This window comes from Stegodyphus dumicola, chromosome 6 (genome assembly GCF_044657685.1).
Source record: "Stegodyphus dumicola isolate Sdum_Otavi_A_Nest chromosome 6, ASM4465768v1".
In the NCBI taxonomy this organism is placed as follows: Eukaryota; Metazoa; Arthropoda; class Arachnida; order Araneae; family Eresidae; genus Stegodyphus; species Stegodyphus dumicola.
In genome coordinates this window covers 176,546,457-176,573,151 of record NC_140773.1, presented here as the reverse complement: position 1 = coordinate 176,573,151, position 26,695 = coordinate 176,546,457, and the positions used below count along the sequence as shown (strand labels likewise).

General features: G+C 34.0%; 2 protein-coding genes and 1 non-coding gene across 6 annotated transcripts in view; 1 reads left to right on the top strand and 2 right to left on the bottom strand.

Annotated features, from left to right (window-relative positions):
* LOC118185850 (tetraspanin-9-like) overlaps positions 1-26,695 on the bottom strand; it is a 367,713-nt gene that overhangs the window by 173,657 nt on the left and 167,361 nt on the right. The window lies entirely within an intron of this gene.
* LOC118191787 (uncharacterized) overlaps positions 1-26,695 on the top strand; it is a 426,838-nt gene that overhangs the window by 282,550 nt on the left and 117,593 nt on the right. The window contains exon 12 of one of the 3 annotated variants that reach the window (XM_085819194.1): positions 12,557-12,626. The exons of the other annotated variants lie outside the window; for them this stretch is intronic. Within the exon in view, the coding sequence (XP_085675320.1) occupies positions 12,557-12,592 (36 nt within the window). The 3' untranslated portion in view covers positions 12,593-12,626. Of the gene's footprint in view, positions 1-12,556; positions 12,627-26,695 lie in introns of those variants that run through there. 3 annotated transcript variants of the gene reach the window in all.
* On the bottom strand, positions 21,823-21,896 carry TRNAA-GGC (transfer RNA alanine (anticodon GGC)). The gene has a single exon. It is a non-coding gene; the product is annotated as a tRNA-Ala (tRNA).

The window sequence follows — 26,695 nt, the reverse complement described above, 5'->3', positions numbered from 1 at the left end:
TAGTCCCCCCAGCAATTTTGCGGTATGGTCTGGAAATTTTTAAAAAATTCCCATAATTTCCACTTTTGTTTTGTACGTAGTTTTCCCTTCTGACTGCTAGTTTATTGCTAAGTTGTATTCCCTTGACTATTTTTATTCTGATTCAGTCAGTGTATTCAGTTTGTATTAGCATTTTTGTATTAATATTCCATCCATTTCATTATCCCTTGTATTTATGACTTATAACGCATTTAATGCAAATTCTTTATTAAGCTATCTGGACGTGATAGGTGTTCTTAAACGTAAGAAAATTTCGAAACTTGTGATTTCACCTCACTTCTGTTATTGATGTTCCGGCTCATTGTAGCTTTATTTATTGCGGACACATCGCGTTCTGCGCGATATTCGTGACTTTAACATCATCTATTCGGTTCGATTCTTTATTTTGTAAAGTCATTAGGTTAAGTGGGAAAAGCCGGAGAGATGAAAAATGAGCAATCGCCTTCGCCGGGAATCGAACCACGGACCTCTGGAATACCGGCCCAGCGTGCAGAACCATTACACCACGAAGGCACGCTCGAAAGGCGGGAGGAAATACCTTATGATTTAGGATCGAGAATTCACAGTTAGGAGAAGTTTCTTTTGACGTGTATGTACTACGAACGCAATGTACCACGTATTTTCAGAACCACGGAGAAAGAAAACATAGCAAAATTAAAAGTTTTAAAATTAGTTGAGGTAATGGTTTCTAACCTGTCAGCAGAGTGTGGTGTTCACACTACTTTGATTCCATATTGGAGGGGGGGGATGTACGAAAATTCGAAGTGTGTAGGGGAATCGAAAACTAAGCAATTTCCAGAAATTGATCGTGAAGTAGTGAATTACGTGACAGAGCAAATAAAAAATGGCATAGCTGTGTCGCATGAAATTATACAAATTAAAGCCAGGTATGAAGGGAAACGCATGGTATTACAGCCCACCACTTTAAAGCGTGCGGAGGATGATTGTAGACTTAGTTTAAGGAGAACGATGCTTGCACAACGGCTATTAGAGGTTTATCAAGGAAAGTGTTAAAATTTCACTGAATCGTTATCCAGCAAAGAACAGATTACGATTACGATCTTGGACATATGGGAAACGCACATCAAGCTTCTGTATTTTTTGGCATCCATAATGATACTACAGTTAATCAGATGGAGGCTCAAAAGTTGAATTACACAGCGATGTTGGCAATGACTGCTAACGGTAAAAAATTGCCGTCTTTCGCAGTTTTGAAACGGAGAACGATGCTAAAGGATCCTGATGATATCATAGTTAGGGTACACAAGAAAAGGTTGGATATTCTCTGATTTAATGAAAGAGTAACTAAAAGTAGTTAACCGTCGGCCATTTGGACAATTTCCTTAACATCTCATAGAAGATGTGAAAAAAAAACAAGTGAACTGAACAAATACTGTTATTGTCATTATTCCAGGAGGACTTACATGACTTCTGCACCCATTGGAGATTCCAGTGAATAAACCATTCGATGACTATCTCCGAAGATTTTATATCGAGTGGCTATCATCAGTATCGCACAATTTTGATAGAACAAAATCCAAATATCAACCACTGAACTGATTTGCTAGAGGATTTTGGATGCACGGGGTCTAATTGATAAAGCGATACTACTGAAGAGCTGTAAGAAAACAGGGATATCTGATGCTCTCGATGGTTCTGAACACATGGCTAGAGAGACTTTACAATGATGAAGATAATCGCGTAACGCGGAAGATGGTGGCGACTTGCAAACTATAGCAGACAACGCTGACAACAATTCCAGCAACACTGAGTAGTTTGAGGCCGAGGTAGTAATGGGGAACACCAAAGGAGCGGGGAGATTCAAGTTACAGGAAAGTAGAAATCAAGAAATCTTTCTTACTAGAGATCGTAATGTTAATATTACTATGTTATTGGAATCTGAGTTTCTTCTAAAGAAATAATGTTGTGATAGTTACCGGTAGTTTAACTATGGATACTGTAAATTTTTTAAGTTCTTACTGTAACCGAGTCCTTCGGATATTAATTTATTCACATACTTTTCTCCTCACGACTTTTGGATGATAGAATTAGTAAAAAAAAGAGAGGAGAAAATATACAGATATGCAGTATATGTACTATTTCATGTAGAGCGATAAAGTTAGGAAATGTGAGTGACTGAAGTTTTTATGCAGTGTAATGCGATTAAATTTTATGAAGTGTATCCATAATTTTTAGAATAAATTAGTGTCCCCTTTGCATAACAGCCAAACCATATACTGGCGAGAGAGGATTCTACCTGTGTTTCTAGATGCAGAAGTCTTAAACAGATTTTATACTTGCATTGTATTTGTGCTTCATTACATGTTACCTTCTTTTATGGAATATACTCCTGATAATATTCCTAATGGGTAAGCCTGTAGCTATCTAAAACTTATAAATGAATCTTTTGTAAGTCGTTTTTTTTTTCAACATTTTGGTTGAAATGTTTAGAAAGACTGTTACTTCGATTTGTATTCTATATGAGCTAAGCAAACTCTCTAACTTGTTATTTTATAGTTATTCCAACTTATGATTCTTTAATAAAACTGTACTAAATAGAGGATAGTGTACTCAATCGCCTTAACTGTGTTAAATGCACGACAGAACACTAATAATTACAGGTAATGACGAAATACATAAAGTAAGAATCTAATTAAACATTTAATTTAACAACAGCTAAATGGGTTTAACTGAGCTGAATGATAATTAGTAAAAAGAAATAAAAATCAGAAGTAAAAATATTCCTGTGCTACAACAATAAACGGATTTAATGATATTCGTGTGAACAGAAAGTTTCCAGTGATCTCTCGTATATACTTATCGGATTGGCTGGAAAATGTTCCAAAGTATAGTATTCGCTGGTATTTTGAGTAATCAATTTTGGCTGCTGGGCACAGATAAGATATTCCGCAAAGTAGCTTTCCGACAAGATGTCCTCCCTGCAGACGTTATATTTGAATTTATGGTTCTCTGATACTTCTTATCGGCCCTTCAGCGAATTTCAGTCTTGCTCTTCGGAGCTGACTCTCCACGTGTATTGCTGCTATTCAAAGAATTTAGATAACTGTTAAGAGATCCGCCTTCCAACTGCGAGATGAATGTAGAGTGAGCTGTAAATAATACCGACCCATTACATAAAACTTTATGAGGATCGTGTTGCATCCATAAAAAAGTCCTATCTTATTGTTTTAAAAAAAGAATGTATTTTCGTAATTTGAACAAAATTGTGACGAATCCAATGACAATTTATTATTATGTCACCCATTTAAGCGTATTAAAATAATAATAAATACCCCCTTTCATTTTGGAAGTATACACTAAGGACAATATTTTTATGTTTGAATAAAACCGAATTTGAATACAAAGTTAAACAGAGAGCTAACAGGAAACGCAGTTGGAACCCGCTAATAAAATAAAGTGTGTTTTGGTAAGATCACCACTATTTTAGCGTTAATTGAACAAAAATGGATTTCCCCCCCTTAAAAATAAAATGGTATTGCGGAAATTTAAGTCTTCTCAAAGCTGTATCAGCAAACTTTTACTATTTTGTCTCATAAATCGCTAACCGTCTCACCAGATAAATAACATAAAAAAAAGATTTTTAAGATCTTATGTAAGATCTTGCAGATACTCTTGAGATTGTCATTCACTCATAATTCAATATCTGAATATTCTTTATGTTTAATTATAACGAAGTAGCTTGACGTCATTTTGTCATGCCATAACTCAGGTATCTTTAAGCATTTTGCAGTGGTAAATGTGAAACATGTGGAAAGTTATCGCATATGTCACTCATTCAGCGACTTGCTGAACATTTGCTATTGCTTGAAAGAATTATGTTCGTCTACTTTTTCGAATTTTCTTCGGGAACTCTATCTTTGTAATTTTAATTATTTCACTATATTTCTATGTCTTTCTACATCATAGGATTCGAAAGTTCAAGATTTAAAATAGTAATGGCATAGCCAAGAAACTAAAACTTAAACATTAACTTGTTTTTAATACTTACAAGAACACAATAGAAAAGGTTAGTCAACTTGTCGAAATAGAAATAACTATATTGAATCTAGTACTAATCATTACGCTCTAGGTAAAAATTTAACAACTCTGAGAGAGATGCATTCCATTAATACGCTGAGAACAGAAACTAAGAACTCCAAACACTTAGACGGTCACTATGTTTTAAGTCGTTAGACGATGCTTAAAGTAATAAGCAGGCAATGATGCAAGCTACTGCATCAATTCTTAATTTTTTAACTATACTGCATTTTTCCTGTTATACTCTTTTTAGCATATTTCCGGAGTAATGGATATGATTCTGGGATGGGAACGAAAAGGACAAAGAAATGCAACACTTTTAGTGGTTAGTTAAATAATATGTAATAAAGCCATACACCATTTATAATTATTTGTGACTTTAAGCAGCTGCCTTGCTGAAATTTAAAATATCTTGCTGCATTCTACTGTTTGTGTATTAAAAAATTTTTTTTAGGTTAAATTAATGACAGAATATTTTCGAAGTCTGGCAAGCTTTGTTTTCAGAATTTTCATTAAAATACAATAAAAAAATAATTTTTTTAAAAAGTCTGAAAGCTTCCAGATTTTATAATTACGCTCAAAGGAGCGTTTTTCTTTTATGTTTTGTATGTTACCTCTATTTAATAAACATCATGTTCTTCGCTACAGTGGTGCCACTAATCGCTTTGAAATCGTTGAGTTTCTTAGTAAAAAAACTGATAAATGCTTTGTAAAATATGCAATAGATGATAAAAAAAGTTCTAAATTTCAAATTTGGGCTTCCAGATGCCCATATTCGGGTGGAGACGTACTTTATTTAAAATTGGGTGGCTATAGATACCGTTGTTTTATTACAATGCGAGAAACATACATGCATTTATGCAAATTCTTCATTGTTTAATTTCTTTAAATATAATACTGGGCGATAATATTTGGTGGCATTAATTTGAAAAGTGATTCACACTTCAAGTGTTTTTTGTTTCAGGTTTGTTTACAATTCAAGTTTTCGACGCAAAATGCCAAAACGAAATTAATAGCCCTTCTGGGCTAACGCCGTTTGGGCTAAAAATGCGGAGAATTGAATTTTAGTGTTCATTTATCATTAAAACTGCGCCATTTTCAAATAACACTAGGCTTATGTTTTGCTTATTTCCTATCTTCTCAAAGCTGAAGCAAAGCTTCTCAAAGATTTCTTGCAGATTTTTTGGTGCTTAAAATAAAAACGATGATAAATTGAAAATTTAATTACTTGTCTTAATTGCAAATTAAACCAAAAACTTGCAGAATGATTAATTCAATTAAAATAACGTTTTGGGAATTTAATATTAGCACTTAATTTTGCCGCCAATATCGGCAGATTACTTCACACCTACCTTCGCATCTAATTTAACGCTTTGAGACACTGGATAAACTGCCCTTCAGTAAAACTAGAAACTAGAAAGAATTTAGAAATTTTAGAAAATTTAGAAATAAATAGGAAGAAAGTGTGACCGTACGATGCATAAAAATGGAGACTATTTTCGAATTCAGTGATAAAATTATATCTAAATAAGATTGGCCACGTCTAATTCTGTATCAAATGGTTTAGTACTTAATTTATATCAATAAATATTCAACCTAATTCTGAAGAGAAGATTTATTAAATATCAGCAACAAAACAACGATAATCGAGGAAAATCTACTATCTAATGTACAAACAACAGATCAATGGAATGTTCTTTTGCTGTTGCCACTTATCATTTTTTAAGAGAGGATTTTATTAAGGCTTGATTTGTGCGTTCAATAAATTCAGCAATCTAAATAAGATATCATTATTTTTAGAAGTAGCATTGCCTTTTCCGAAGAAGAAAAATACAATAGAACATATCTAACGTCTAATCTACAAACAAGAAATCAATAGTATGTTCTCTGATTGCGTCTGACCCAGTGACCTTATCTATAAATTCATTAAACTTAATTTTCCAAATAACCTGGTTCGTATTATTGCTTTTTTCCCTCATAAGAGATACTTCAGCGTCCGAAATGGAAATGCATAGTCATCGCAGAGGCCGATGAAGGCAGGAGTTCTCCAAGGTTTGTTCTAAGTCCTTTGTTATATAACATATGTACTTATGGCATCCCACAACTCAGCACTCTTGTTAATGACACGGACTTAAATATTTGAAAATATTTTCAATCAACCTGGGCAATATCGTGATTTGCTAGAGGCATTATTTGCAGACTGCAGAATTTTAATTAATATTAAAAAAAGTACAATTCTGTTTCTTAAAGTTCGGTTAAATTTAAAATTTCCATTGCTAACTTGACACCTCTTCTCGGAATATATAGAACTCTTTTTATTCACGCTAAAATATTATATAAAACAGTAATTCGTCGAACCTTGCTTTACGTCTCTTTTATATGAGATATGCAGCTAAAACAAATAAGTAAAATACTGCAAATTTAGGCCAGTATTCTTTGGTTTATAAGAAGCCAATATTCTTTGGTTTATAAGAAGCAGCACACTACATACCTATTTGGCTCGCTGAACACTGGTAGTTCGTTTCGAGGTTTGAATCCCGGCGAACGGCCGATTGCATGGGCGTTTTCACCGTGTATAACGTGTATACGAGCCATTTTCCCTTAGAAAGTCCTCCACGAAAGCATCTCTTCCCTTAGGCAGATAGCCCGGAGTGTTTTGCCATAATTAACGGAACCAAACCACACAAACCGTTTTATAAATCGAAACCATTAAAAAATTCATTTATAAAATTGCTTACAGTTTTTACGACAATTACTGTAATTTCAATTCAAAATCATAAGCCTCGACAATATGAAAAGCACACCCACCTAACTAATACTCATTTTTATAACAAGTAGCATCATTTTAAGTTGTCAGTTTTACACGCGCAAAAAATTTAAATCTCTTTCACGACATCCCACTGCTAATTATTAAACCTGACTCTTGCTACCTGCAACGGGGTAGAGAGGGCTACTTCTCGGCACTGCAGACGTCATATGTTCTTGTGTGGTATGTTGTTTTACTGTTGCCACTTATTATTTTTAGGAAAAGATTATATTTAAACTGATTGTGTTACGAGCAATAATTTCTTGCATTGCCATTCGCGAAGTGAATAACGCATCTATTCAGTTCGTAACATAAGACATATTTACAATTACAAGACATTATTTACAAGAGCAGTTAGGATAACTAGCTATTTTTAACAAGATAAATCTCATGCAATCGAAGACCGTATTATCAATTTTTGATTTAATATTCTCCATTTATCTTCAGTATAACCGTCTTGTCCGTGTTTAGCACGCCGCGGTTTGGCAGTTGCTTTTGATCGTTTCGTCATTTCGAACAAGTCTTGTTTAAAGCATCAAGTTCGTATATCATTCGATTTTTTTAAAGTTTTATTTATATAAAACCTTTTCTAAACTTGATAAAAATACTGATAAAGGAATAAAACGGAAATATCTTACTTAATTCAACAAAAGCTCTCTGTTATTAATCGACTCTAAAATGTGGTGGTGGGAAAAATGGATTATAATGGAAGAATTTGATGATTGGATCTTCTGCTATTTATGATGTCAAAGATCAAAAATAAAAACTGCAGGATTTTCTACCTGAGTCTTCTGCTTCTAAAAATATCGATACACTGCAAACATTAAAAAAACAAAAGTTAGAAGGTTAAAGTTAGGAGACTACGTCAAACTTCATAGCGCAAGTAGCAAATAAAATGAGACGCGATGATTTTTTTTTCTTCTTTTTTAAGAAATCTACGAAGGATGTATACATTTGAAATTCTAGCTGTAGAGTCATCAGGTTTATTTAAAAAAAAAGAAGACGTGGAAAATGTGCAGTGCCTTCGCCGAACTCAACCCTGGACCTCTCGAATACGCGTCGAGTAAGTACCGTTACACCACGAAGGCATGCCGAAACGAGAGCGAAAATACCATATACAGCTTCATTCGAAAAACTATCATGAACGATTAGTCATGATTAAATATATTTAAAATATTAATAAATTTTGCTCATTATATATTCGCGCCAACTTGTTATATATATATTTCTTCCTTCGAAGCATTGAACAATTTGAAAAAAATATGGTTTTGCAGAAATATATAATTTTATTTCGATAATTTGTCATCGGTAAAGCACTGAGAGGAACGGATTATTGGATTTTTCCAGCAAAGAAATCAAGTTTACCTTCTATTTTTGTAAGATCATTTGTAAGATTTGTATTATACGCAACTCTTTTCATCATGAGGTTTACAGACGGGCCCTTGATTGGTAAGTAAACACTGGAGGAACGCCATTTTGGAATGGCGCCATAGTCTGTTTACCTGACAAATGTGAGTGTGCCATTCCTTTCCGTCCCCGAGGAGACGCATTCACTGGATGATTGGCGTGCCTATTCCTTTGGTTACTTTCAGAACGAACGACCCGCATTGACCATGATATGAATCCTCGGGACTTTCACCGGAATTGAAAGCGAAATGAGAGAGAGAATTTGTCCTTGGAGAGACGGCTTGTAACCTTGTAATGGCTGATTGCTTTATACATGCTCCTATTTCTCTATACGGATAACGGAGATGATTCCCTCGAACTATTTTCCCGCTATTATTAGTGCATTTTTATTTTTGTCGCCTAGCAAATACCGTCTCTTTAGACGTCTGAATATGTCAACTGAATAAATCCTCCCAGTTTCGAAGTTTAGGGTTGGGAAAAGTTTGAATTCACAAACTATACGAGTATGAAATTTTAATGGTGTTTTTGATATCATATTGGATATTCTGTTCTACTAATGATGATGATTAGGAATTTTTAATTTTCAATGCGTAGAATATATTTTTCACATTTCGATTATACTTTGAACCACTGCTTTTTACTTGCCTATCCTTATGACTTTTTACAAGAGTACGAGATTTAGTTACAGTTAAAAAAATTATTTCGTTTACGGTCTCAGACATAATTATTGCTGCTGCTTAATGCTTGCTAAATATCATACTCAGTTTCCTTCGTAAAACGTGGGCGACGGCATCAGAATTTTATGCCTTCAAAAATACAAAATATCCACAAATGACGTATGCACTTTGTTCGCATAATGCAAATGAATAATAAAAGCAAATAGCGTATCTATCATAGTTTCATTTATTCAAAATCTTTTACTAGGTGGCTGTGTCAAGTTGACACAGCCACTTAGTAAAAGCCTTGACAGTGGCTGTGTCAACTTGACACAGCCACTGTCAAGGCTATGGTGTTTAAGTTAAAGGCCATGTCTGTTGATTATTTCTTCACCATTTGTACATGTCACAACCGACATTCTGCAGCGCATATTTCAGGAACTGGAATATCGTTAGGATATCTTGCGTGCAACCATTGATGCACATTTGGAGACATGCTGATTATGTTGAAGAAAACGTAGACAATATAGTTTATCTCTAAGACGTATAACAGTTTATTTATTATTTTTTGCTGTATTGTGCAGTTTTGTTTGATGGACAATCTCAAATTATATATATCATTTATGAGCAACTTGCATATTTATAATTTTGGGAATATGATGATACGACATTTTTTTCACGTTTGTTTTTACGAAAATTATACGTATAAAAAGGACTACAGATTACAGTCGACTTTCCACTTGTTACTTTTAAAAAACTATAGGAAACCATAACTGCTTTTTTGAAAATGTTGGCTGCAGGTTGCCGCATTGTGCTGTGTCCTATAATAATAATAACATGCAATATATTAAGATATATTGATGTATATCTCATCACATTATGATGTTATTATGACATTATCATCTTATTATGATGTTATGTAATAAGATATGTTCAAGTAATTCAAGATATTCGTCAAGTAATAAAGATATGTGTGACTATCCAGTGATTTGCGGTTTCTACCAAGAGTTCCAATAATATAGTATTATAGAGAGTATAATCTATTACGCAATAGATTCAAGCTATTTTCGATCGTGTGAGAGTTTCTCCACTCTGGCCAACACTGAAAAATTATTTATATCTTCTCAACTAAATCCTTTCATCATACTACTCTCTAGATTTATATATATCATGTCATGCGCAAATTGCGTGTATTTATTCATTTTCGGAATAGGCATTATACATATGTATTCAATTTTCATTAAAAAAATTCTATTTAAGCAGTTCCGAAATCTTCAGCTGGAATTAGTACCTTTCGGTAAAGTTGAATTTTTAATCATGGGTTGTTTTAAAATTCGCGCATTCAGGCATCGTTTTGATTAATTAGATGGCATAAAGCTAAATAATTGTGCTTTCTAAAGAGAGAACAGTACTGCTGAAGTAAGCTAGAATTGTCATTAGTGGTAATTCATCCCGAATTTGGTTCCCTATGAAGCAACTGGTTATATAGGATATTTAATGGCAAGTGTAGCTTGAGTATGAGTTATTTTCTGTTAGACAAGTCCTCCATGAAAGTATTCTTCACTTTATGCAGATAATCTTTCCATGGTTTCTCCAGTGCTTTGATCAACTAACGAACCAAATGGACGTTTCTCTTATTGCTTAGAGCAGAGTACCTGCAGCAGGGAGTCGCCAAAAAGTTTAGCAGTTTGGATATTTCTTTAACTTATTATAATAATTTTATAATTAAGAAATATTTTTACACCATGTACCTGAAAATAGATAAAGATAAGACAATGCAGACAAAGGAACAACGAAAACATTTCGACGAATTTTTTTTTATAAAATAAACGCTCATTTTCCTTGCTTTGCACGTGACGCTGTGATTTCTTCTGTTACTTATTTAAAATTTCACATTGTTCTATGTCTTAAAATTAGAAATTAAAGTTAATGACCTAAAACTGCAATAGTATATTACAGTACAAGTGAAACAGTTTCAATCAGGCGTGTATCGGATTTGCACAATACTTATGGGGGTCCCACAAAATTTTCGTAAATATTATGGGGTCCAGGGGTCGGAAAAAAATCTCAGTGTCAAAAAGGAATCGCGACTAAAAAATGTTTAGGAAGCCCTGGCTTAGAGTTTCATCAGTGACTGCGTTATTTGCTTGCAGTGTTAATAATACTCGAGTGCATCGAGACGCGTTATAGTAAGATGTGAATTTATTGCGTGGTATATTTTCGAGCAGCTCAATCTTATAATAGTTTTCACCATTCACCAATTACTCAAAACAAGTAGGGAGAATAACGACCCATCTACGCTGAAATCCGTGTTAAAAATTATTTAAGAAGTAAGTGAATTGAGAATTATTTAAAACAGGCTTCTACAGTAATACATAAGCTTTTAGCCTCCTCCCCACCCCCTCAAAAATTCTGCGTCTTTTTGCTTGAAGTAACTCACTTAAATACTTTGATCGGGGAAAAAAACTGCAAAAAAGGAGGAGTTAATAAATCTTAAATTGTCGATCGCTGTTGCTCCGCTAACCATTCATTTCAATTTAATTTATTATTCAAAAAAAATTATTATTTAATTATTCAAAAATTTATATTATTTTATTTAAATCATTCAAAAAAATTCTTTAGCTAGGGAATAAAATTTCCCTAAAACTTTCAACGTCAGATATCCACTGAAGCTAAATTCAACTGACCTAAAAACATAGCGCAACACTTGCAGCAAAAATGTATCTAATACGTCCCCTCCATGTTCAGAAAATCTGCCAGCTTTAATTAATAATCATAATTCTAATACTATTCTTATTGAACTTTTTCATTTTTTATTTTTATCAATTTGATATCAAATATTTCTCTTGTATGGAGGAAATGACTTTTGACAGATTCTTTTCAAAAGCATTTCTATAAAGTCTTCGCTTCTTCCAATAAAAATTCTAATTTTACTCTATTTTGTCGAATAGATATTTTAAGAAAGGGAATAATTACGTTTGTAAAACATTCATGAGATACATTGTATGCGAATATGTGGAAGGAAATTCTAATTTTTGTATATCAACATGTATTAACATAGCAACATAATTTTTTTTCATAGCAACTTAGATTTTATTTCCTAATGTAGCAATGTTATTTTTATATAGAAATTTGCAAATTTAATTTTTTACCTTAAAAATCGGAGCTTTGGAAACTTCGCTGTAATAATCATTTACTGCAATGAATAAAACACAATATTATTGACAATATATTCTATATTGACCAATAACCAAATAAATTAATGGCAAAAAACCTGAAGATGCGTAAGTGAAGATCATCATCGTTTAAAACACCCTCTTTTGCCATGCTCTCCCTCCTTTTATTCGGTGAATAGAAGGGAAAAGACAATCCTGTCTATGTTTAAAGAGAGCCCTTCTCCACCTTAAATAAAAAAATTTATTCTCTAAAGTTTGTTATGCGTTTAATTTTTTTTCTTTTTGTTTAAAATTTGCTGTATTGATGTTACTTTTTTCGCAATGCAAATAACCTAGATTAGTAGTATGAATGTATTATGGTGAAACCGCACCGTAATGAATTGAATTACTTTTTTAAAAGGAATAGAATAACTTCCGCTTTTCTTCTATTTTAGGACATTTTGGTGATTATATTTAACTGCCAGGAATAAAAGCTTGTATGGCGAAAAAATAAAAGGAATTTTAAAGGCACTTTTGGTTATTTTTATCCCGTTAAAAATTAAACACAAAAATACAAAATGCAGAAGCGTTTGAAAAATGATAATCCATATTTCGGATATATTCTGGACATTAATAGAGTCCTATATCTTAATGCTATTTCAAATTCAAGAGAAAATTATCAATAAGAAAGAATTCGTGTACATTTTATCAAAATATTTATTATTAGTATAACATATTGTAGTATCCGTAAGTGCGACACAACCACCAGAGGGCCTCACCGATGCGCCAGCAGCGAGGTGAAAGATGAGTATGACATAGACAGAGAGACTATTGTGCTATCCCACGCGAAGGTGGTGAGCTGCACGTGAAGGTGTAGAATAAGGAACTGTAGTTTTCCACGCGAAGGTGGTAAATTGGACTGTACTGTTTAATACATCAGCAAATGCGAGTAGGCACTAATCGGTTATGTGATAAGACTGGTAAAAGCTATCATAATCCTCTTTGTATCAAACGGCACTTGTATTTAATCTAATTTGTACCTTTTCTGATTATCTTTATTAAATGTTCTGTGGTGTGGAAAACAAAGTTGGAACTGTTATTTAGCATCTTCAACTCCCCTACTACAGAAAATCTGGGGGCCTGTCCGGGATATTTGGATATTTGGATACTTCAGAGAAGGTACTGTGAAAACTTTGCTTTATTTCTTTCTTGAAGATAGTGATACTTTTGTTTCGTTTTTAAAATGAGTTTCCTAAATAATTTAAAGAAAAGTGATTTAATAATAATTGCGGAACAAATTGGACAGACTGTTCCAGAAAATGCTCAAAAAGCTGAAATTAGAAGAATTATCGAAAATTCTGATGTTTTCAAAACGAACGTTGAATTTGTTCGTGGCGTCGTCAAGTCGATCGCAGAGGATCGGACGCCTAAAACAAGTAATGAACACTATTTGTTAGAGATCGAACGTCTTAAATTAGCTCAAATTGAGAAGCAGATTGAATTAGAAAGTTTAAAATCACAATCATTATCGAGTGATAGAAGAAACGCGCAGACTAGTGTTGAAGATATTATTAAAAGCGTCAAAACACTAACTATAGCTGTACCTCAGAAACCGGAAGCTATGCATTTGTTTTTTCAGTCACTTGAGAAAGCTTTTACTACTAAAAGTGTACCAGTGGAGTTAAAATCAGAAGTGTTGATTAATATATTAGGTGATAAATGTAATAATGTTCTAACGTATGTTTCTGAACAAGAAATCGCGGATTATGATAAATTAAAAACTCTAATCTTGAAAGAATTTCAGCCAACACCGCGTGAGTGTTTGAACAATTTTAAAAATGCGCAGAGACATTCATCTGAATCACATGTTCAGTTCGCGTCTCGACTCAGTGCAACTTTCAATTATTATTGCAAGTTAAGAGAGGTAGATGACTTTAAGAAATTGTGTGATCTTATTGTATCTGATAAGTTGTATGAAACTCTTGATTCTAAAACAAAGGAACATATTAGTGTTCGGGAGGGTCAAAGTTGGTTCCCACCTAATCAATTGGGAAGAGAATGTGATTTATTTTATTCATCCAGGGGTAAATCTTTAGTTGATACCAATAACACACGAATCGAAACTCCAGAAAATAAAAAGCTTAATTTTTCCAAAAACAATCTTAGAAAAGCTCAGAGCAATTTCAAGGATTCAGGGAAGTTTGTAAATCAGGGCAGTAGTAAACCAGAACGTATTTGCTATGTTTGTGGGAGTAAAGGGGAATTATTTCATTTTGCTAGAAATTGTCCCAAACGGTTAGGAAAGGAGGAAAGTTTGTCTCCAAAAAAGGTATCTGGGTTAGAGATTGACTCGGATAATGCAGCTAGAAATAAGTTAGAATTTATTGAACTGTTGATTGATGGTAAAAAAGTAAAATGTTTAATAGATTCTGGAAGTGAATTGATAGTTGTAAAGAAATCCCTTTTTCCGAATAAATTATCAACTGGATATATAGAACTCAAAAGTTCGTTTGGTCACGTGGTTAAAGCGGAAACGGCTAAGTTTATTTTTTCTTTATGCGAAAGCAAAAAACAAAAAGAGATTGAAGCAGCGATAGTTGATGAATTGATAACAGACTGTATTTTCCCCCCTTTCTGTCTAAAAATGATCTGTTGTGACCAGGTGATGATTACGCAATATGAAAATGATTCCGTCTCTTCGGAAAGGAATTTTTTGTCTTTTATTTCTGCAGCCATTGAGGGAGACAGCGAAACAGATTTATGGCATATTAAAGATGAAGGATTACGCAATACCGTTTCCACTCTTATTAATGAGTATAAACCGTTAGAAAAGCCGCGCAGTACAGACTTAAAAATGAAAGTAATATTAAAAGATGATATTCCAGTTTCTCAGCGTTCGAGGAGAATTCCTTTTGCTGATCAAAAAATTGTTGATAATCAAATAGATGAATGGTTAAAGGATGGGATTATAAAGCCGTCGTGTTCAGAATATGCTTCGCCAATTGTTTTGTGTAGGAAAAAATCGGGCAAGACACGAATTTGTGTTGACTTTAGGCAGTTAAATAAAAAAATAGTTAAGGATTCTTTTCCTATGGCACAAGTAGAAGAAGTTTTAGATCGTTTAGGTGAAGCAAAGGTTTTTTCGACATTAGACTTAAAGAATGGTTTTTTTCATGTTCCAGTTGAGGAAAACTGCACTAAATATTTGGCATTTATTACTCATTCAGGCTTGTACGAATTTCTAAAAGCACCTTTTGGTTTGTGCACGTCCCCTAGTGTGTTTCAAAGATTTATTTATAATGTGTTTAGAGATTTAATTCGGGATGACACTGTTGTTACTTACATGGACGATTTTATTATTCCAGCACGAAATGAGAAAGAAGGCTTAGAAAAGTTGAAATACGTTTTAGAAGTAGCCAAAGAATATGGTTTGGAGATTAATTTTAAGAAATGCCAATTTTTGAAAAGAAAAATAGAATTTCTCGGGTATGTTATTGAGGATGGTACAATTCGCCCCTCTACTGAAAAAACCAGGGCTGTTCAAAATTTCCCGGAACCCAAAAACCTTAAGCAGATTCAAAGTTTCTTGGGCCTTACTGGGTATTTTAGGAAATTTATTGCCAATTATTCAAAAATAGCGAAACCATTAAGTGATCTTCTTCGTAACGGAGCAGAATTCAAATTTGGGCCTGAACAAAAAGATGCATTTAATAAATTGAAAGAACTTTTATCCACAAGTCCGGTTCTTCATATTTTTAAACAAGGAGCACCATTAGAATTGCATACAGACGCAAGCAGTCATGGTTTCGGCGCTGTATTGCTACAAAAGTCAGATGATGGACAGTTACACCCCATTTACTTCATGAGTAAAAAAACGAGTCTCCAACAAGAGAAGCTATCTAGTTATGAGCTTGAAGTTTTAGCTATATTAGAAGCTGTAAAGAAATTCAGGAATTACCTTTTAGGATCTAAGGTCAGGATAGTTACGGATTGCGATGCTTTCCAGAAGACCATGTTTAAGAAAGATCTAACTCCTAAAGTGGCGAGATGGGCGTTACTTCTAGAAGAATTTGACTATGAAATTGTTCACAGATCTGGGCAACAAATGAAGCATGTGGATTCACTAAGTAGGAACGCGGTCATGATGGTTACTTGTTCTCAGGGAGAAATTACAGCCAAAATTGCAGCTGCGCAAAGAAGTGATGAGCGTCTCCAGTTGCTAAAATCCTTAGTCGAGCAAGGACTAAAGAAAGATTTTCTAGTGAAAAATGGAGTATTATACAAGTTTGACAGAGGTCATGAGTTACTTGTGGTACCCGAAGTATTAGAGCTAGAAATCATACGTAGTATCCACAACAAGGGACATTTCGCAGTGTCTAAAACAGAAGATCTGCTGAAAACCGACTTTTATATTCCTAACCTTAGAAAACGAATTGAGCAAGTTATTTCAAATTGTGTAGAATGTATTTTGTGCGACAGAAAACGAGGTAAGAGCGAAGGGTTGTTGAATCCCATACCAAAAGATAGTATCCCTTTGAGCACTTTTCATATCGATTTTATAGGACCATTACCTTCGACAAATAAGAACTACAATCACATCTTAACCGTGGTTGATGCATTCACAAAGTTCGTATGGCTCTATCCAGTAAAGTCTACATCAGCTCAAGAGGCATTGCAGAAGCTGAAACTGCAACAATTAACTTTCGGTAATCCTTTGAGAATTATAAGTGACAAAGGTACGGCGTTTACCTCTAAAGACTTTGAAGATTACTGTAATCAAGAGAAGATCCAGCACATATTTACAACTACAGGCGTTCCTAGAGGAAATGGACAAGTGGAAAGAATTCATCTCACTCTGATTCCAGTCCTATCTAAATTATCCATACATGATCCAACCAAGTGGTACAAATATGTTGGCGATGTACAAAGGATCTTAAACAGCACTAAGAGCAGAAGCACAAAGAGTTCTCCATTTGAGCTTCTCACTGGTGTTAAAATGAGAAATCGAGAGGACTTAAAGATTATGGAAATTCTTGAAGAAGAAGAAAGAAATACTATGATGAAAGATCGAGAAGATATGAGAGAAGAAGCAAGAAAAAACATTCTAAAAATTCAGGAAGAGAATAGAAAAACATACAACAAAAAGAGGAAAGAGGCACAAGTATACAGTGTGAACGACTTAGTTGCCATACAAAGAACGCAATATGGAGGTGGTCTAAAGTTAAGGCCAAAGTTCTTCGGTCCATATCGTGTAACAGCGAGGAAAGGCAAAGATCGTTACCAGGTGGAAAAAGTGGGACACCATGAAGGTCCTGGATGTACCACTACAGCAGCTGATCTCATGAAGCCGTGGACTTCTACTATATAAAACCATGTGTGGTTCTTCCGCACTTTTCTTTTTGTTTTTTTTTCCCTTTTCTTTTGTTTTTTTTTTAAATTTATTTTCAGGTGCTGTCTTGATGTTCCAGTGTTGCTGATCCGTGTTTTCGAGGACGAAAAAGCGTCAGGAAGGCCGAACTGTAGTATCCGTAAGTGCGACACAACCACCAGAGGGCCTCACCGATGCGCCAGCAGCGAGGTGAAAGATGAGTATGACATAGACAGAGAGACTCTTGTGCTATCCCACGCGAAGGTGGTGAGCTGCACGTGAAGGTGTAGAATAAGGAACTGTAGTTTTCCACGCGAAGGTGGTAAATTGGACTGTACTGTTTAATACATCAGCAAATGCGAGTAGGCACTAATCGGTTATGTGATAAGACTGGTAAAAGCTATCATAATCCTCTTTGTATCAAACGGCACTTGTATTTAATCTAATTTGTACCTTTTCTGATTATCTTTATTAAATGTTCTGTGGTGTGGAAAACAAAGTTGGAACTGTTATTTAGCATCTTCAACTCCCCTACTACAATATTATGCCAAGATATGAGGAATAATTTTTGAAATGCAACTTCTCTTTCGTTTGTTCAAATGTCACAAGCACAAATATTCATAGATGTTTTAAAATATTACGTAAACGTAATTTTTTGGTTCTAGCCGCTCATTATCCCCCAAAAAAATCTAAAGTAATTATGAAGCATCTAGTATATTAATGGTACAAATATCAATAAATTTTTGTGCCAAAAATATATGTTGCAACGCCGAAATAAAAATTTCATATCATAAGTATATAATATGTGACATTTAAATGAACTTTACTAATAAAAGTAGTACGTACTTAAAATAAGTATCGCTCATATATAATCGCAAACCATTCTAAGCTTTCAGGAATCTAAGTATGCTGTAGTACCTGATAATGCCTCCACTAATGGCTTTGTGGTTGCGACCGCTGAATATTAATATTTCGACCTGGGTTCGAGCCCAAGCAAACAGGCTAGCTTGCCTTGTTGGTGTCCATGTTTTCCCCCATGTGTTACGTGAATGCCATCAGTTTCCTTTGGAAAGTTCTCCACTTAGGCAGACTGCTTCTGAGTGCTTTGCTATACTGAAATAACCTAACCTAGACTTTAACATTAAATAGTTCAAGTAAATAAAACTATTATTTAGTTTTGTTTACTTGAAATATTTAAATGAAATTATTAATAATTTCTGTGACTGATTCGGTATGTATTTGAAAAGTGTTTGGAAAAGATATTTATTTGTTTAGGGTCCGAAAGACCTCTACATAGCAAGTATGCACAGACCTTTTACCCTGAAATTTAAGCTTATGAGACAGTAAATTTACTTAAAAAGTTCGTCATCTCTGAATTATAGCTCTTTCTAAGGATATAAAAATATAGAAAGAAAAGTTTTAACTTATTTTAAATATGACTAATTTAGTGTAAAAATGTATTAAATTTGACTAATTTAGAGAAAAAAAGTTAATAGTATTAATTTTAATAATTTAGTGGTCAACAAACAACAGTAACAGCAACAACAACAAAGTAAAATAAATAAATAAATAAAAAACGTATTTTAAATGCTTTTTCTTTTTCTAGAAAAATCAGCTCAGTCCTAAGCTCTTGCTGTATAAAGAATTATGCTTTCCAAAACACAAAATTTCTAATATTTTTAATTTTGAAATTTATTCCCGGCTGATTAATAAACACTTGTAATCCTTTTATCTCCCGTATTTACTTCAGTACAACACTGTATATATGTATGTACCACTGATTTCAGAAACCATTTATGCATCTTAGTCAAAAGGTTCAATTTAAAAGCAATAAATGAAAATAAAAATAAAACGAAATAAATTCATAATGATCGTATATATTTATATATCCGTAAATCAATATCCCTTCGCGTGCATTTGTGCATAGATTGTTTTATTATGTATTTATCTTATTTTTTAAAAAAAACATTTCAGCTGTTTTTGTTTTCATATTATTATGTAAAGCAAATTTTACTACCTAGTAATTGCACTGGCTTTAATGGAATTTGTAAATACTTAGAGATATTGGCATTTGCAGTATCACTGCACAATATTGAATGCTCTTTAATTTGTATGTGGTTTCTGGTAGCATCAGTATTTAAAACAGCGGTATTTCGACATCGTTATAGGAAGCCATCTGTATATTCTTTGATTTCTTGTTGTATCTAATATGCTTGCTTCACATTCATCAAACCCTTTCATTTTCAAATTTTTAAAAAAATTCATAAAAATGAAGAACGTAAAATGTTCCATAAACGTTGAAAACAATTTCGAGAATATGAGGAATGTAAATTTGCCTATAGTTTGTAACTTACATACTGTGTAATAAAAGACAAAGCTGCATAACTGGGCACATAATTTAATCCAAATAAAATAGCATTAATATTTTTTTCCCCTCTGTAATGGCGGGCCTAAATCCGATTTCGGCTTGGTTACTAAGGCCGTAAGTTATGGTCACTTTTTATTATGAAGGCACCTAATAGGTGGGCCACTTTTGCCTTCTATGAGGTTACGGACAGTTACAGCTATGCCCTCTCCGGGATTCGAACCCAGGGTCTTTGGTATCGCAGTCGGCTTCCCCTAACCGTTATACCGTCTGGGCGGCGACATTAATATTAAGGATATACTAAAAAATCTGATGTGTACCACCAGTGACTTCCTTGTACGGAATATTAAATTATACCCAATTTTCCTGCATTTCATTTAAACATATTGATTTAACAGTTAACGAATTTCGAATTAAATCTACTTCGTTTATAGCGCATAAACCACTATAGAATAAATGCACTCTTTAAAGTTCACTACATTTATTTACCATAGCGACACTTCGGCGCTAGGTACACTTAACAGCGTTACATCTCATTCATTTTATAACTCAGAGTACACAAGAATTATATCATCTGAAGACATGCTCTATTCAAATACTACAATAAATCTAAAATGATGTATAAAAGAAATGAAACAAATAAAAAATAAAAAGTTTTTCACAGACGATTCAGCGCCGCTTACCAAATGCGCATGCGCTACTAATTAATTCAATTCTCACTTCGCGTCAAGGCAAAAATACGTAAAAATTCAAAATATTTTCATTAAAAATTCAAGGATACAGAAAAACATAAAACACCTAGTAGAGTTAAAACAATTAAAAAAATTTTTGAAATTAAAATTACAGTTTCTAAGCAAAAACAAACTAATAACTTAAATGATAATTCCAGAATGAATTAAGCGTAATTTAATTCGCAATAATGAAAGAAGACATTACTTTGTTGTTGCGCAGCTTATTTTCTCTAGACTGGCAAGAAATCCACTATTTTGCTAAGTTTCAAATGTAAACAAATATGGCTGCTATGCTAAACAAAAATTAGGCTTAGCCGCACTTAAAAAACTTTAAAATTGTTGATAGTTCCACAATTATTGCATGCAGGTTAACTAAAGGCGTAAAAAACTTAACCGGAATATAAGATCAGCATAATTCAATCAAAAAAAAGTGCAATTTACGAACATATAAGAATAAAGAAACTCAGCTCACTGAGCCAAGTAACAGAGTATATACTATATACATATATTTATATACTTTTCCTGCGGCCGATTGCAACCAAACTGGGAGATGCACATTTACATGTTATAGCAGTCCTATATACAAAATTTCAACGTTCTGAGGCTACTCGTCTTTGAGTTATGCGAGATAGATACATACATACGTACGTAGGTATAGACGAAAAAAAAAAAAAAAAAAAAAAAAAAACACCTCTTCAGAATTCATTTTAAATCAGTTTTATAGTTTTCTTGAGAAAAAGAGTCCTTTATTCTGTCCTTAGATACAGAAGTCACACAAAAACATCGTTAAATTGTATTCGATAGCGGTTAAAATGGATATTTTCGTTGAGATATGATACCCGAAATTTTTCGCGATTACAATAGTTCCTTTTTACTTCGTACAAGGAAGTAAAAAAAGCAATCCATTCCAGATTCTAGCGCAATTCCAAAGCTTCCTGTTCTGGTAGAAAAGCCCAGGTAAAATTGTGGAGACATTAGGTGTTTTTTTTTTTTTTTTTTTTCCTGGAAGCAGGCAAGAAGAAAAATGATCAATCGCCTTCGCCGAGATTCGAACCACGGGCTTCTAGAATACCAGCCCAGCGTGCAGAACTACTACACCACGAAGGCACGCTAGGAAGGCGGGAGAAATACCTTATATACTCCCCCTTTTAAAGGGTGACTGGGATTTTTAGGGGACCCAACACCCTTTTTAGTTCGGGCGCCACTGTAGAGACATAAAATATTTTTTGGAAGCAGGCAAGACGAAAAATGAGCAATCGCCTTCGCCGGGAATCGAACCACGGACCTCTGGAATGCCGGCCCAGCGTGCAGAACCACTACACCACGAAGACACGTTAGGGAAGCGGAATAAATACCTTATAAAATAAACACACAAAAATTTCGGAACAGTTCAACAATTGCTGTTTAAATGTAGCGTATTTATTCTTTAGCCGTACTTCCTGTTCATTGACAAATAATTGCTACTAAATTTTAATTACATTTTTACCGTTATAACTTCTAGCATACCTGTTGTTGTTCACAATTCAGACATTTCAGTGACTTCTTCCTACCCTTACTTGCTAATTATCTGAATTGTCGTTTTGATTGTACTATTTGTGTCCGTTAATGACCAGCAGAATCTGCGCGCAACTTTGCTGTATTCTGTTTATGAGGATCGTTCAATAAATTAAACCATTACAGAGCTAAACATTCGCATCCTCTCAGAGTAGGCAATTAAATTCTCATTAAGGTAGAATTTGATGGATAGAAAAGTTCATTAAGGAGGCCATCCTTTGACAAACCTGAAATGAATTTCGACGAAGATTTCTCCCAATTCGACCCTTGAAGGCGTAATTCTCAAATTTCTATTCGTAGTGCGATTTTCTAGTAATATTTAATTTCGGAGGTATGTAACTTTTAAAAATCATTAAAATAATGGTGATAAGTGCTCAGCAAAAGATCTAGCTGTTGTGGTTAGTTTCACATTGTTTGTTACGTAATAAGGTATTTCTCCCACCGTTTTGGCGTGCCTTCGTGGCGCGTATTCCATAGGTCCGCGGTTTGATTCCCGGCGAAGGCGTTGCTCATTTTTCATCTTGCCTGCTTCCAAAAATACCTAATGTCTCTACACTGGCGCCCGGACTAAAAGGGTGGTGGATGATGATTCTCCACACCCAGGATTTTGCGATAGGTTCCCCTAAAATCCCCAGTCGTCCTTAAAAGGGGAAGTATATAAGGTATTTCTTCCATCTTCTTGGCATGCCTTCGTGATGTAGTGGTCTGCGCGCGTATTCCATAGATCCGCGGTTTGATTCCCGGCGAAGGCGTTGCTCATTTTTCATCTTGACTGCTTGCAAGAATACTTAATGTCTCTACAGTGGCGAACGAACTAAAAGGGTGGTGGATGATGCTTCTCCACACCCAGGATTTGGCGATTGGGTCCCCTAAAAACCCAGTCGCCCTTTAAAAGGGGGGAGTATATAAGGTATTTCTCCTACCTTCTTGGCGTGAGTTCGTGGTGTAGTGGTCTGCACGCTGGGCGCGTATTCCAGAGGTCCGCGGTTCGATTCCCGGCGAAGTCGTGGCTCAATATTCAGCTAGCCTGCTTCCAAAAATACCTAATGTGTCTACAACGTTTGGAGAAGATAGTGTCCTAAAAAGGTTTATAATTGTTTGCTAAATATGTTTCTGATGTATTGTTTTTTCCTGCCTGTTCTCAAAACTGCAGTAAATTAATATTTTATTTATCGTTGAATCTAAATGACCTAATGAACCTAACTGACTATTTTCGACGAAAAGTCCAGATACTGGATTTAAAAAAGAAATGCTGCGAAGAATGATTGTGTTTTAGTTACCTAACAAACCCTAGAAAAATGGGAGAAATAAAGTAAACTGGTGATACATACAACAGTGATCAAAGATAAAAAATGACAGTAGCATTTTAAGTAACATGCGTAATTTAAAATGTAATTCAAATTTTATTCTCTTTTGAAACTATGTATAATTATATATACAGATATTTATGTAGCGAAATTCAATCGTTTTTCTAATTTTGGTGGAATGCAGTTTAATTTGAATAAGTTCAAACTGTTCAGATTCTGTCTTTAACGGTGATTCGACTTCTGATTTTTCGTCTTTATAGTAATGAGAAATTACGTGCCTTTGGTGTAAATGGCAATTTGAAGGGTATAAATCGCGATTCGAATTTTGATCTTTTTTCGTGGCAGGAACGCGCTGTAAAGTGTAATACGTAAACGCATATGCATATGCGTTAAAGTGCTGATAAGCATTACCGTAGGCATATTTCACAAGTGCACATCAGCGTAGCCACTGAGGGAGGGGTTTCGAAAATGGACCAATGAGCTTCTTCTGCTCTTGTGAGGCTAAATCTTCATGTATGTGAGCGTATGTTGTTTACATTATAATATGCATTTGTTTCGAAGTTATAAATGTTTGGCGTAATAGTAGAAAATCTCGTTGTGCTTTCGTTTTATGAGTTTAATTAATCGCTGACATTTCACTTTCGCGATTTTTATTACGCATTGATATTTTTATTACGCATTGATATTTGGATTGATGTTCATGACATATTACTGCTCGTTACACCGAGAAAATGACTGAAACTACAATTAGCCTCGAATATTATGCATTTAATAACAAATGTGGATTAAAAGAATTCATTTGTATAGTTTTTTATATTTTTTATTAAGATGAGAAGGACTGGAAGTGTTACAATGAATCTAGTGTTTTCTTATTTCACTGCCTGCATTCTTTTGATTTTGAAAGTGTAATATTCAGAATACATATTGTGTATGATATGATTATATCCATTGTTAACATTAAAATTTATATGGGAATAAATTGAATATATTCGTTGTGAATAGATAAATTCATTCTGTTTGATGAGTATTTTTTGTGTAGACAGTATATTTAAGAGTGAGCAGTTATTAAATGTGAAATTTACCAGACTAAATGCAAATTAGTGAATTACGAATGCAAATTAGTGAAGTTCACTTTGAATAAAGTTCTGCATTGGCTATTATTATAGAACATCTTTTTCATATAGACTGAAATAAAAAGGGCTGACTTCTATTTACATACATAACTGGTGTAAATAATATTTTTCTCATATGCATAGTTTTATGTAAAGATAGCATTTGGGCTCGGATGTGTATCACATATTTCTTTCGTCTTATTTATCACTTATTAAGTACTATTTCGCATGAATGTTTTTGCGGAGTATCCAACATGTGTTTGTATTTATTTCAAATTCTTTCAACCAGGTAGTGAAATCTTCATAATTGCTTATATTTGATCTAACTTCGCAATGAAAATTTTCAGAAAAAATAGACGATGTACAGAAAATTGCGTGGCAAAGTCTTTTCAACCATCTTGCTTAAATCTTAAAGCGTGCGAGAGGTCATGTGACACGACAGAAATATTACTGGATGCTCATTGGGCCATCTTAGAAGCCACTCCCTCGGTGGCTACACAGATGTGCACTTGTGAAATATGCTTACCGTAGCTTGCTTTAATGAAATATATTGTTAGATGTTAGCTTTTTAAAATTTTTTACTATATTTTTTTTAATTGCAAAGGCACTTAATTCTACATCATTGATCCCTATGCATGAGATTGGAGTATGAATAAAAATACAAAAATAGAATTACAAAAAGACAGAACAGTAATTAACCTCATTACAGTAACAATAACTAAATCGAAACTGGAAAACTCTCTAGCCCACCAATATCGACTGTATAGATTTTTCTTTCTTCAACAAGAAATATTTTAGCAAATAATCTTTGCCCTTCTCAAAATTCTGAGTACTACAAAGAACTGTCATCTATACCAATGCGGTGCAGATGTTTAGCAAGTCAATCATGTCCGATCTTCAAACGAAACGCCGGAACTGCGATAGATCTGGAAGAGTCTGGGATATTGCAAATCGAATCCCTCCACTTCTTATTCTTTATATCTTCAAGTAATTTAACGTCAAAATATTTACTCAGAGCATTTTTTACTGTTCTTTTCATTGATGTCAATAGCAATCCACTATTATTTGACCGCAAAATTTCAGTTCCTTTTTTAGCTAGTTTATCAGCCCATTCATTTCCAGTTATTTCAACATGAGTCGGGATCCACTGTAAGACAATAGTCATCTCTTTTGAACCTAGAAGATAAAGAGTTTATTAAGAAGATAAAGAGTACATTATGTGCAGAAATCGCTCGCATAGCTGAAAGGGAGTCTGATAGAATAACAATATTTTTTAGTTGGATATTTCTAACCATAATTTGTTCAGTTGCAACTCTATTTGTCTCCAGTTCTTCATCGAAGTTGCGCCGAAATGGACCAAAAGAAGAATAGAAAGCAAATAGCTGTCAATACACGCCAGATCCAACTTTGTCGAATATTTTCGATCCATCAGTATATTTGTGAAGTCAATTATTCTTTGGATACCTGGAGTAAATTGTCTCCACAGCAGCTACGTTTAATTCACCATCGATTCATGATGACTTTGTTTTAGCATACATCCATTAACATTCAATTCTAATAGATTCTAGATCAATAGGACTTGTTGGCTTCAATAAGTCTTCTGTGGGAACATCCAGGAGGGAGTAGTCTAATTTCAGTTTTAAAACTTTCTGCAAAAATCCATTTGTATTCATCAATCTGCTAGATCTAGAGATATCATAATTTCTCCATGGCTCCTTGTCGGTAGAAATCTGATTAATTACTCATATAGTATTAAAGCTGTCTCCTGAATAATTTCCTCTAATGGTTTATTGCCTGTGAGGGTAAGCACTGCCTCTATTGGAGTGGTTTCCACAGCTCTAGTAGCAAACGTCAGGGCCAGGTTTTGAAAGACTTTTATATATTTGTATTGCTACAGGTAATCAGGGCCTCACAACAATAGCAAATTAAAGTTTTGACGTATAAATTATGCGTTTTATTTAAAGTTTTTCTTCCACAAGTCCATTTTACCTCTACGTCTTTAATCAATGTTAGCCGTTTTCGAACTCTATGAATTACGTTATCAATATGTCTCTGCCGAGAGAGCTTTCTGTCAGATTTCACTCCTAAATAAGTTGCTCCCTTCGTTTCCCGGATGCTTCTAACTTATACTTCAAGTTAATTTCAATTAATGGATGA